Below are 12,860 nucleotides of genomic sequence, written 5' to 3' on the forward strand. Positions count from 1 at the left end.
AAAGTGTCGATTTTAGCAGTTTCACTACCAAAGAGACCGCCCCCTCTAAAGCCCAACATGCATTGGCGAGCGCTCTTTTTAGTAAAATTGTTCACGACATGGAGTCACACTTTGACATAACAAGCAGACAAAAAGCCATTTTTGAGTGTCTACGAGCACCACATGCTCAGGATTTTCTTCTGGCTATCCCTATAGATGGGTTAGGCCAGCATATGTCTCCAGTGGAGTATCGTACTATTCTTAAGTATCGCCTCATGATTCCTCTCTTCCCGGTTGATGAGATATGTCATGTTTATCGTAAGGCGTGTCTAGACTCATATGGGGAGCACGCGGTGCACTGTAAAGAGCTCCCGGGGTTCAAGTACCGACACGATCTGGTTAGGGATGTGCTCTTTGATATATTCTAGAGGGCTGGAATTTCTGTTAAGAAAAAAGCACCTGTGAATTTCCTGACTGACCCGTCGGAGGGAAGATCATCTCTTCGACCGGCTGACATTTTGGTGTTTGGATGGATAGAGGAAAACACGTGTGTGTGGATTTAACAGAGGTTTCCCCTTTGGTGGGCTTAGGGAATAGTGGTTTCGCTATCGGTCAAGCTGCATTAAAAGCTGCTTCAGGCAAGGTGGCAAAACATGAGAATGCGTGTCTTGACAATCAACATGTATTTATTCCTTTTGCTTTTGACACTTTTGGTTTCCTCGCGCCTGAAGCTGTGGAGTTACTTACCCGTGTTCAGCGGGTCATGCATAGTAATGTTATGACTCCAAGATCAGCAAATATAGTTTTTAAAAGATTGGGTTTTGCAATTCAAAAAGGGGTAGCAGCGCAGCTTGTTGCCCGCTTGCCTTCTGTTTCAATGTAATCTAAACATTTATATGAATTATCTCAAATTTGAACAATGTTGGCGGGCTATAGCCATGTTGGCATTTTGTAAATAGTTTGTGATCAACTTTTAAGCGGGTTGGTAGATTGTAGCAGATTTATAATAAACGGGTAAAATGATGGCAGTCGGATTGACTTTATAATTACGTAGTTTTTTTAGTTAAAGTGAAACGTTTAGTTAAACATGTGAACCCAAATACAACCTCTTTAGTAAACGGGTTAGACATTTCGACCCAAGCACAAGTTGTTTAGTAAAATCATTGCCGGTCCTAGTGCTTTCTTGACTCAAGCAAGGGCTTGAGGCCACAAAATTATTAAGCCCCCATATTTTAAGAACAAAACTAATATATACTTGGTTAATTAATAATTTACATATCAGCAAATTGTTACATAAATTACTAGGTTAGGTACCCGTGTGATACACGGGTTGAAAAATGTTAACTTTATAAAATAATCAAAATATAAATGAACTACATATTAGATTTATAGATTAGATAAATAAAAAGTTAAGTTACAATTATAATTCAAAAACAGATAAATAATTAATAAATCTAAGATTTTATTGTACGCCATTTGATATTTCCTATAGTCCCGTATATTACACGGGTTAAATAATGAAAACAATAAGGACATATGTTATATTTAAAATATGTCCTGATCCCACAAGATTCTGGAGTTCCAACAATTTTCTTACACATACTTCTTCGTGTCCTGCAAACTGGAGCCCAAAGCCATGTGCCTTCACTCTCTTCCAGCCTCTTAAATCACCTAGATAGAGAGGGAGATTAGTCCACCTACATTGGTCAGCATGTGATGGATGAATGATGATTGCCATTTTAGTCACTATTGGACCCTGAGATTTCCCTCAGCTATGAAAGCCTGATAGCCTCACATAAAAAAATACACCTTGATAACTACCAAACTCATTCTGCATGTCACAAATTATGCTACTAAACGGCAATTTTGTTTAAAACAAAATCAAGAAAAAACATTTTCGATGGCTGCAGAAACAATCAAAGAAAGTTTTGAGTTGAACAAAAGGGTAAATCGGGAAAACAAAAAAAGTGGATAAAGCACATGAAAAAAAGGTCAACCGGGAAAATAATATGGATATGGGTAACCATTTAATAAACAGATAGCAATAAGTTGTTTAACCGGTTTAATCAAATGGGTTGTCATGTGCAACTTAACCGTTTTTTCTTGGCTAAGTAAACAGGTTCGGTTCACCCACCTTTTTTAGACAACAATTGATCATACAAGTAAAATATTGGTGTTCCAAAACAATCTGTAATACACGGGTTTTGTAGGGAGATATGGCATATGGTATCTTTTTAATGAATCCTAACTTATTGCCATTATTGATTATTTGCAAACCATAAAAGGCACCATGATCCCTTATTTGACTTATTGCCATTCTGATATTCAAACCGTTCTTCGGAAAACGAGCTAACGAAGTTGCAGCTCAATATTAAGCAATAATCGGCCCATATATTAGAATCTTTACAGGAATTGGGATTACCGGATTCTCACCCGCATAAAGCTGCAAACTTTGTATTAGATTTAACATAATTTGAATTGGCCCGTTTGAAATAAAATATAATATGATTTGAACCATTTGAGATACCAGATATTCTGAATAGACCCGCTTGAGATCAAACACATCTTTAATTGACACATTTGAGATAAAACACAATCCAAATTGACGGACAAGTTTTAGATTAAACAAAAACGGAATGGACCCGTATGAGATAAAAACACAGCTTATCTTAACCCGTATGAGAGAAGATATAATGCAATCTAAATTGACCTGTTTGAGAAAAAAACAAATAAAAAGCACCATCCAAGTAAAAAAAATGTGATATTAAAGAAAAATCATGTAAATGAATTTTAGAAAGTAATATATATACTTGATGCGGTTACTAAAAAAATCTAATTGGCATTACTATTGTACAATATTAAAGTATTTCATTAGTTGTAATATAATCTACCGAATACATGTTATAAAATCAATTTAGGGTTAATCGGATTGATGAAAAGGAATGGATCTAGTGTTTGTTTATAGGACACATTAAAAAGAACAAATTAAGAAGATAAGGAAGCAAGATACTCATACGAACACAAATTAAATCGATAAACCAAAGATTGTTGATGCCACATACCTTACGAAATCGAACCTAGGAATACCGTGGTGGTGAGAAATCGGAATCATAACAACTATCTGGACAACCCTATTGTTCTTTTATTTGTTCATATAAATCCAGGTATTACGAATAAGTGGTAGATGAACCATGAAAAGGTCTTCATTGAAGAATATGACTCCTGTGAAGACTGAAGAGGAACCCTAATTGTGAAAAAGGTTTTGCTGGAGAAAGAAAAGGAAACTTGGAATTCTTAATTACCCGTGGAATAGGATATACTCTAAATAATGTAAGGTGGGAAAATAAAACTCTGGATGATTGTGAAGGTGACAGCTGTCATATTGTGGTTTTCTTTATTTTATATATATATATATAGGTTAGATGCCATATGAATGTGTTAACCAGAATCGTTTTATTTAATATTGATAAATACAATATATACAAAGAATAGGAACCCTATATGCCTGGAAAAGAAGACAACATTAAAATACACTAAAGGAGAATTAATTGATTATAAATCAATACTAAAGGCAATACTTATATTTGAATTGAAATGTTATTTTTTTGGAGGGAGAACGTTAGTAAGTTATACACTGTTAATTAAACTGAAGAGACTTCAAGGCATAAAAATGGCACAATCAATCAATTGACGTGGGACATGCTTATACGGAAGTTTCTCTAACGTCTCTAGAATTCCAATCATCAATTTGGAAAGAAACAATGGCAAACTCTTCATCTTTTTAAAAGACTAAGAGTGTACTATTTGCTCTTGCGATTTGTGAACTATATTATGGGTAACGTGTTTTGGTCCTTTTGGAATTGCCGATTGCGATTGATTCGGAGTTTTGCATTTTTTTATTACAGTTTGCCGATTGTAAATTGTTTATACTTTACCGGTCCCGAGTGACCGAGGTTTGCAAGTGTTCTTTTGAATTTTGGATTTGCCCAATTCAGATATCATTATATTTTAAGTTAGTAATTACTTATTAGTTTATTACTTTATAATATACAATCTATCAATATTTATACTACAAACTTTGCCCTATTTTGGTCTAATATATAATCTATTAGAATCAATTAAGCTAGAAATGTAAGATTTACGTAAACATGTTTTTTTATAAACATAAGATATATAGCTTGGAACAAAATTTTTTAACTTCATCAATGTCGGTCCCTAGCAAGGGTAAAGAAAAGGAGAGTTTATATTGACTTTTTTCAAAAAAGGCCCCCAATTTAATAGTTGGTTTGAGGCCTCCGAAAACCTTAGACCGCCACTAAGTAAAATTACAAATAAATGTAAATTTTGTTTATTTATTCTAAAGCTTTTAACCAACACATTCTACCTTTTTACCTTTTACTCAAATAGTTTTTTTTTTTTTGCGAAGTTATTTTGGGCTTTAGTGGGCCGGGCCGGGTTGGGCTGGGAATACCCTTTCTTTGATGTTTTGAATAGCCACCGCCTTATACTACTAGGGTTTTAGGTGCTGCTTGAATCAATCGGGTGAACCTTATTCATTCAGTAGCCTGAATATAATCGAGGTTCGTTCACCGCCGTATAAGCTTCGTGTGTGTTTCCGGTAGCATAAGGTCTGATCTTACGAGTACCTGTAATTAAGCTTAGCTGAAATGAATCTCCAATTTGTTCTGTAGATTACTTTCTAGGTTTTCTTCTTTATTATCATCCTCGTTACTGTGTATTTGATTTTCATCTGATTTTTTGGTGCGTATTATTACTTTGTATGTCTATGCGTTGTTAATTTTCTCTTCTGTCATATAATGGTTGATATAATTAAGTGTATTGTCGTTCATATGCTGTCTGTTAGGAAATCTGTAATCCTGATTAGGCTATGGTCTGCTGCTATATCTGCGTATTGCAGTAATGTATAAAAATTTAAAAACCCTAATTTTGGACGAATACAGTTATTTGAAATATACCAGATAATCTGGTGTCAGTTTGTGCCATTGTGTTATAAGTCAGACTGCTAATTTATGACACTTATTAATGTGTTTTTCTTTTATTTGGTTTTGTTGAACAGGTCTCGGTTGCTCTTAGTTTAATCGTGCTTGGAACAAAAAAGACTCTGAATCTACACCATCGACAATCATGGTTAGATTCTTTACAAGTCATCGTTCTTTATCTTAACTTCACTTTTTAACAGATATTGAGATAGCCTGCTAGTCATAAATAATATAAATAGTATTGGACAATGGTTTCAGGTTCCAAACCAAACCATTAAGCGCCAAAGCCAAACCGTGAACCGAATTGTTCGGATCTAGAACTGGCTGACTTGATTTGTGCGGTTTGGTCGGCTTTAGGGGTGCAAAAGAGCCGAGCTTGAGCCTGAGACTTTTGACTTACAAGGACTCAAGCTCGAGCTCGGCTCGTTTTGGGCTATTTTTCTAAAGCTCGAGCTTGGCTTGTGAGTTGTTTTCTCAAGCTTGGGCTTGGCTCATTTATTATTTTATTAATTTATTTATATACATTTTTTTTATTTTTATATATTTTGAGAAAAACCTTAAGCGAGCCTAAGCTCTGCTATATCTCGTTTAGTAACTTAAGTCAAAGCTTGGCTCCAACCTTGCTGTGAAATCTAAACTTAATAATGGGAAAACCTTAAACGAGCCTAAGCTATACTCGATCTCGTTTAGTAGATTAAGTCAAAGCTTGCTCGAGCCTTGCTGTGAAATCTAAACTTAATAATGGAAGTCTAGATGTGGTAAAAACTTAATAATGCACAAGACTCGTGAAAGCTCGACGAGCCTAAACGAGTTTTGCATGCAAGGCTTGTCTAAACAAGCTTTATTTGAAGCTCGGGTTCGGCTCAAGCTCAAAAAAGCTCAGCTTGTTTTCTGATTTTTATCAATCGGAGCCTGACTAGTTCGCAAGCAGCTCACCTTGTTTGCACCCCTAGTCGGCTTCAGTGATTTATGAGCATCTTAGTCCCTTACTAGTCATCAATTTTGACCGCATGCATAACTATTGTTTGAGTATCAAAGTATACAAACATGGACTATATGATATCACTATTCACAAGAGGGTTCCAAGATAGTTGTTCTTAGCAGTTAATTTGTATTTGATACTTGGAATGTGTTCTGATTGCTTTTTCTTTGCTATTAAAAGCCTCAAGGAGATTACATAGAGCAACATAGGAAGAGACATGGCTACCGCCTTGATCATTTTGAGAGGAAACGGAAGAAGGAAGCTCGTGAAGTTCACAAGCGTTCCCAAATTGCTCAAAAGGTTCTGCATTTTTCCCACATTTTTTAACATCCTTTTTATTGTTATTTCTTGTATTGTCTAGTTTTAATATATTTTTCACTCAATTAAATAATCGTCTGGAAGCTTTGTATTCTGGATCTGTCATCTGACACTGGAGCTCATGTAGATCCACCTACTAAATGAAATATCTTTCATTTTTTATTAAGGATTGGAGTTTCCAAACAAGCGTTTAGTTTTGTTCTATCTGTTCAAGTTCTAGTTGTATGTTTGGAATATTAGAAATGTTTTCCTTTATTTGTGGTTGTTTCAGGCTTTAGGTATCAAGGGTAAGATGTTTGCTAAGAAACGATATGCAGAGAAGGCTCAAATGAAGAAGACGTGAGTCTTTTGTTATTCTTTCTTTTTTATATATTTTTTTAAACAATAGAGTGAAGTTATTGAAGCTTCCAGTTTTCTTTTGCCAAATTTTTTTGATGTTGATGTAATGAGTCTAGTCTAAGCCTTTGTGATGTCTATGTTAAACAGACTGGCTATGCATGAGGAGTCATCAAGCCGACGCAAGGTGGATGATGACGTGAATGAAGGTGCTGTGCCTGCCTATCTTCTTGATCGTGATGCCACAACACGTGCAAAGGTTTGTTGTTTTAAATAGTTGATACAATATTATGTACATGAATAGTTGTTTGCATAGCATAAGCGTTCATGTTATTCTATATGAAGGTTCTTAGCAACACAGTAAAACAAAAAAGGAAGGAGAAAGCTGGGAAGTGGGATGTGCCTCTACCCAAGGTATGAATGAAGGTTCCTTGTTAGCTGTTAATCCTGTTATGTATATGAGTTGCTGTTGGTTTAAGTTTTTGATTGGTTGTTTGTTTAGGTGAGACCAGTGGCTGAAGATGAGATGTTTAAAGTAATCAGAACTGGTAAAAGGAAAAGTGAGTATCCTGTCTCAGTTTTGCATCCCTAGATTCTTTGTACAGGCTATATTCTTAATGAATTACATGACTTTTGCAGCTAAGCAGTGGAAGAGGATGATCACAAAGGTTACATTTGTAGGACAAGGTTTCACCAGGAAACCTCCAAAGTATGAGCGTTTTATCCGTCCGAGTGGTTTACGGTTCACCAAAGCTCATGTGACACACCCAGAGCTTAAGTGCACTTTCAATCTTGAGATGATTGGTGTGAAGAAGAATCCTAATGGTCCGATGTATACCTCTCTTGGTGTTGTGACCAAGGGAACCATAATTGAGGTATGTGGTCTGGTCTTTCTTAAAGAAGATAATCTGAAGTAGAGTTGTTAACTAAGTTTATGATTAACAGGTGAATGTGAGTGAGCTAGGTCTGGTGACTCCGGCTGGGAAAGTAGTATGGGGTAAGACGAATATGTTTATTAGTTATTCGGCTGAGAAATTAGTATAGGTATATGATGCTATGATGTTTTGTTTGGATGCAGGGAAATATGCCCAAGTGACGAATAATCCTGAGAATGATGGATGCATCAATGCAGTTTTGCTGGTGTAGACATTGGTTTTAATTACTGCTTACATGTATTGATTCGACTTGAACTTGGACTTTGGGTATTTTTGTTTTTTTAGACATGAAAAATTAGTTCTATGGAAAAAAGAAAATTCATACTCGGTTTCAATTTTAGCCGCCTTGATTGAATTGATATGATGACTTTCATTTCACATATTACAATATCACAAATGTACTCTGTTACCAATAGACCAGCGCCGCACCGGTACGTAACATTTTTCACCTAAACAAGCAAAAAGCAAAAGATAGCGTGTTCAGCTTAGAAGCTAATTCAGTGAACTTCTATGTTGAAACTGGTACTCAACAGTCAATTCTGAAGTATTGAGGAAAATATTTCTCCTTTTTTAATTACCCGAGTAAGCATAAGTGTCATGTGGTTCAATCTATGTTGGAAATTGCATGTTAGATGATTTGGAAATCAAGAATGAGTCTGAATGACTTTATTTAAAAATATAGCTTCATTTTTATTGTCCAAAGTGGTGAATGATATTAAAATTGTCTCTATGGGTGAAACATCACAGTAGGAGATCGGGCTTAGAATAGGAGAAATGATGCAATTTAATTTTATGAATTTCTCATTATTTGCTTTATATATCGAGATCTGTATGTTTTTTCTTTCTTGTATATTTTTAGGCTTCTTGATTCTTACTAGTTGTCATTTTTGTTTATTTAATAAATTTCGGCCTTCTGAAAAAAGTAAAGACAATAAAATAGGAAAACAAGACAGCAAAACAAAAAATGATAAAAGTTATAATATTGTTTATGTAACATACATTTCTTTTTGAAAGCCAAATGTATTAAAAACTATTAAGGAGCTAGAATTAAGTATAACAACCGAGAAAGGCAATACAATTACAATTACAAAGGGAAATTTGAAAAGCTAAATCTGCTCCATTTCTCCCAAAAGAGTTTTCAACTTGGCCAATGGTCTTGTTCACGGAAGAGAAAATATTATTGAAAACTAACGTGTTTTTTGTAAGCTGAAGAATCCAAAAGATGGATGGGATAGCAACTTCATTGCTTTTTGTCAAATACATTTTGTTTTGAGTACTAGTAATTCCAAACTGAAGTGAGTAGTGATAAGGTTTTATAAAAGACATAATTATTATTTTTCTAAAAGGTTGTTATTACAACATTTTTACAAATCAAACCAATTAAAAAAATGAAAAAAAACCTTTTAAACATTGCTATATGCTAGTGTTATGGTGAGCTTCTAAAAACTAGTTATTTGATTTTTGAAAAGCAAAAGCTGTTTAATGCCAATCTCGTCAGGAACTGACTCAAACAAGTCCGAAGCCATCAGTCGCGAGAAGGTCCATTTCTCCTTGGACCTCAGAAGCCTAACCTAGTAACTAATTACTATTACTATTACTCTCTCTGCTTTCAATCTATCATAATTTCATTACATTTGCATTTCTAGCTGATACTATTAACAATAGTTTGCTAAAAGTATTGGATGATTTATTTTGCCTAAATGTGTTTCTCATGTTTGTTAAGCTGATTTATAAATTTTATCCCTACCTAGAAACTGTGCTATTGGAGTTAGTAGTTGTTGTAAGTCAGCTACAGTAAGGTTTTGTTGGAAATGAAGCTTTACTTCCTTTTAATTCGGTAATTATTATTGAATGATTGGAGGCTTGGAGCCTGATAGATGTATTAATTTTCTAACTACAAGCTGAAGGTGGCATTGTTCTAGACTCATTCAAATACATGTCTTTATGGCCTAAGTTTCTAAGGAACACGATTCATATTTGAACTGCAACTTGTAAATGACTTTTAGGATGTTATTGGAGAATAAGAATGAGAAACAGTTGTGGAAGTTCTTGAGATATACTAATTTTGAAAATGTGTAGTGGAATGAAAACAAATGTTTAATCATACATACATAATTACATACATGCATTTCAAGTTCATTGGTCGGTATTAGTTATCAAGTATCAGTTTATCTATGCAATAATTCTAAGTTCTAGTTTCTGTCGCTTCATGAGCCTCGGCTTCATCATCAGACGTTTGATGGTTTTCTGGAGTTGGCGGAGGGTTGGTGACGATGTTTTCGATTACCACGAAATCGTCATCAGCATCAACATCATCATTATTTGGGGCATTTGAGGCTTGCTTTGATTCCTGTTGTTTTTCCTGTTGGAAGGTTGTTGCAATTGCAGAGAGCTTTTGACGAATTGGAACATCAGACAGTAGCATGTCTTTATTCTCGTACAAGAATATGAAGAGATAAATGATTAGAGCGGATGTTGATGATGCTCCAGCAATGTAAAAAAGCCCCAAAAAGCTTTCCAGCGAGAGCCTACCAGACTTAGAAGTAGAACCCACATCTTGCTCACTGCAATCTCCTTTTTGTTCCAACCAACGTTTCGTAATATTGCTTAGGTCCCTCTCCATGACTTGTAAAAGTGCTTTTGAAACAAGTGGTAGCAGTGGAGTCCCTTTTTGAAATGCCTGTATGTAATGCAAGTGGTTAGATACACGTGTTATACTGAAGAATTGGTTGAAAGTAACAGAGAGAAATGGGAGTTACAAAGCCAAAGCCTGCTGTTTTGTAGGTTGGACCGACCATTATGTACTTGTTACAGCGTGTAGACAGAAACAACTTTAGATAAGGAAGTTCATCAAAAATGGCAGAAACGTTTCCACTTGAAAGGGCAGCATCATACTCGTTCATGCTGTAACCTATTAACTTGGTATCTTGAAAACCCATGTCCCTCAACATCTGCTTAACGAAAGACCCCTCCTTGTAGCCTACATTGTCTCCTTTTCTCATCAGATCATGAATATCCGTGAAGTCTGGTTGAAGCTGCTCTACTGTCAGTATGGATGTTAAGCTTGCTGTGTAGCTTGATTGCAACACCAGAACCACAAATACCCACACAACCACCACAAATCGTGATAGGTTGCTTATCATCTTCTCCTCTGCAACCAGCATTTATTCAATCATACATTCTTATTATTATTTAACAAGAAAGCAAGCTAATTAGTTAAGTACTTACTGTGTGCAAAAACAAGGGTTGAGAAAGAAAACCAAAAGATCATCCCGACTTGCTTATATGGGCGGCCCCGAAATTCTTTGTTTACCCGATGCTCGAGGACCCAAACCACAATTCCAGTATAGATGAAGAAACCACATGTTGTGAACCATAGCTGCTTCTCCAAGGGTCTCATGAATATCCATGCATTGTTCCTTTCATCCTTTTTGATTGGGACAACCATTGAGACTCCGGACTCTGTATATGGCAATGTGAAGTCCACATTGTTGGACCTGTCCGCCCGGATTGTCACGTCTCCTATCACTACATCAAAGTTCTGCTTCATTCATATCCAAATTAGTTAGTTACCTTTTCATAACTTCTAGTAGCAAATTAATTAAGTGATGATGTACGCACCTTGTAATATATTTGCTCAACAAGATCCTTGTAGTTTCTTGATAGATTATTTTTTTTTATATCAAATGGTTGATAATCATAGAATAGAGAATATGGTAGTTCTACCTTTTCCATCACTGCCTTGAAAACATCAACACAAAAGCCCTTTGGTTCATTCACATATGAATCGGGGTTTTGTTGAATAAACTGTTCGAACCCATCTATTTTTGGATACCCAACTTTTAACTTGGCTGGGATCTCCCAGCCTAGAGGGGAATTGTTTCTGCCACCCGGCCATTTGATAGCTTTTTCATTGGAAATGTTATTACCCTGAGTCCACAAGTTAATGCACTTATCTTTCTTGCCAACTATGTTCACTATTTGGTAAGCCTGTGGCTGTCTATCAACAAGAGAGAACTCACCACTCAATCCTATAGATTTTATCTTTTTGATCTCTGTGAGTAGCCTTGGTCCTAGTCTAGAGGTTCCAATAGCATCTAGATCAGTTGCAGGCTCAGGCTCAGGAGGCTGTTGGAAAGTAGTAGCCCTCCCAACTCTCTCCACTGCCATTGCTAATGCGCAAGTGGCATCGTATGACCATAGCCCGTACACATCAATCTCTTGCATTGGGTTTTTTCTTTTAAATCTCTTTTCGAAATTCTTGAGGCCAGCGGATCTTGGAATATTGGGTTTTACGCCCACCACTCCCTGCATCGAATCTGTATCAACGGTATGCAAAAGGTTGGTGACAACATCAGTGACGATCCATGCATATCCCTCTTGCATCATTCCTGCTTCTTTTGCTTTCCTGAAAAAGCGAGAAGCCATCTCTGGTAACAAATGGACCACAATGACCCGTGTTTGATTTGTTTTAATGTTGTCGAGGTGGCCAGAAATGACGTCGTCCGAAGCCAAACAAGATATGACAATTGGGTGCTTGATCTCGACACTGATATTTCTCAAGGCCTCGGACAAAGAGGGAATCAAGCCGGTACCAAAATCACCCTCTTGGTAAACAAACACCACCCCTCGCCAAGAAAAAGAGTGGATGAGTGCTGCTATGGGTCGGGCTTGTGAGGATGAGGCGCGTGATACTCTGATCAAGTATGGATTCTCCTTAGGGGAGAGAGAAGGGGTGGTGGCCAGAGTGAGTATGGGAACCTTGGTTTTGTTGCCAATGTCCACTACAAAATCTGCTTGTGAGGATCTCTGAGGTCCAATAATCGCCATTACTTTAACATCTTTTATAAGCTGTATTGCTGCAAAACAACCCAACCAAACTTTGAATATCTTAATTGCTATTTACTAGCTAAGGTAAAGAGAGTGACCAACCTGCAGAAGCAGCTTCGACTCTGTCGTTTTTGGAATCAACAAAGTGAGGGACTATTTTTGTTTTGTAGTTGTAATTTGTTTGATAGAAATCGTGGATCGCCATCTGAATGCAAATTTTGCTTACCTTCCCGACGCTGGATTCCAGATCAAGAATCACACCTATTCCTATCTCTCTAGTCGTCCCATTCGCGTTGGTATTGCTGATGATGAGGAGCATGAACATGAGCATGGCCATGGCATGATGATGATGATGCTTGTGTTGCATATTTGGAAGGTTGCGTGTGTATTAGCTTTAAAAGGAAAGTCTGATTCTTTTCAATTCAATCCCTCTATTGTATTGTATATATATATGGTTATAATAACTAAAACTAAGTGAGG

The 12,860-nt window shown here is 36.3% G+C and overlaps 2 protein-coding genes across 2 annotated transcripts; one reads left to right on the plus strand and one right to left on the minus strand.

Annotated features, from left to right (window-relative positions):
- The first annotated feature begins 6,110 nt into the window (after nucleotides 1–6,110).
- LOC143629881 (uncharacterized) lies at nucleotides 6,111–7,808 on the plus strand. Its single transcript, XM_077099029.1, has 8 exons — nucleotides 6,111–6,261; nucleotides 6,551–6,618; nucleotides 6,766–6,874; nucleotides 6,961–7,029; nucleotides 7,118–7,175; nucleotides 7,255–7,490; nucleotides 7,561–7,612; nucleotides 7,694–7,808. Exons 2-8 carry the CDS (start codon nucleotides 6,572–6,574, stop codon nucleotides 7,759–7,761), a joined length of 639 nt encoding a protein of 212 aa, XP_076955144.1. The 5' UTR covers nucleotides 6,111–6,261; nucleotides 6,551–6,571; the 3' UTR covers nucleotides 7,762–7,808.
- A 1,849-nt stretch (nucleotides 7,809–9,657) lies between these two features.
- Nucleotides 9,658–12,750, minus strand: LOC143629902 (glutamate receptor 2.8-like). Its single transcript, XM_077099048.1, has 5 exons — nucleotides 12,483–12,750; nucleotides 11,172–12,409; nucleotides 10,779–11,091; nucleotides 10,310–10,701; nucleotides 9,658–10,230 (listed from the first exon to the last, which is right to left on the minus strand). The coding sequence occupies exons 1-5, from the start codon at nucleotides 12,745–12,747 to the stop codon at nucleotides 9,736–9,738; spliced, it is 2,703 nt and encodes a 900-aa protein (XP_076955163.1). The 5' UTR covers nucleotides 12,748–12,750; the 3' UTR covers nucleotides 9,658–9,735.
- Nucleotides 12,751–12,860: the final 110 nt, after the last annotated feature.

Source organism: Bidens hawaiensis, unplaced genomic scaffold, assembly GCF_021521415.1.
Source record: "Bidens hawaiensis isolate Kalapana, Puna unplaced genomic scaffold, B.hawaiensis_p1.1 tig00005481_1, whole genome shotgun sequence".
In the NCBI taxonomy this organism is placed as follows: Eukaryota; Viridiplantae; Streptophyta; class Magnoliopsida; order Asterales; family Asteraceae; genus Bidens; species Bidens hawaiensis.

Bases quoted from the DNA above. Each gene is read 5' to 3' on its own strand.
- LOC143629881 (XM_077099029.1), top strand. From the start codon at position 6,572: ATGTTTGCTAAGAAACGATATGCAGAGAAGGCTCAAATGAAGAAGAC. The intron at 6,619-6,765 runs GTGAGTCTTTTG...TATGTTAAACAG, and splicing joins AAGGCTCAAATGAAGAAGAC to ACTGGCTATGCATGAGGAGT. The intron at 7,030-7,117 runs GTATGAATGAAG...TTGTTTGTTTAG, and splicing joins GGGATGTGCCTCTACCCAAG to GTGAGACCAGTGGCTGAAGA.
- LOC143629902 (XM_077099048.1), bottom strand. From the start codon at position 12,747: ATGCAACACAAGCATCATCATCATCATGCCATGGCCATGCTCATGTTC. The intron at 10,702-10,778 runs GTAAGTACTTAA...TGCTGGTTGCAG, and splicing joins AACCCTTGTTTTTGCACACA to AGGAGAAGATGATAAGCAAC. The intron at 10,231-10,309 runs GTAACTCCCATT...CATTACATACAG, and splicing joins AAACAGCAGGCTTTGGCTTT to GCATTTCAAAAAGGGACTCC.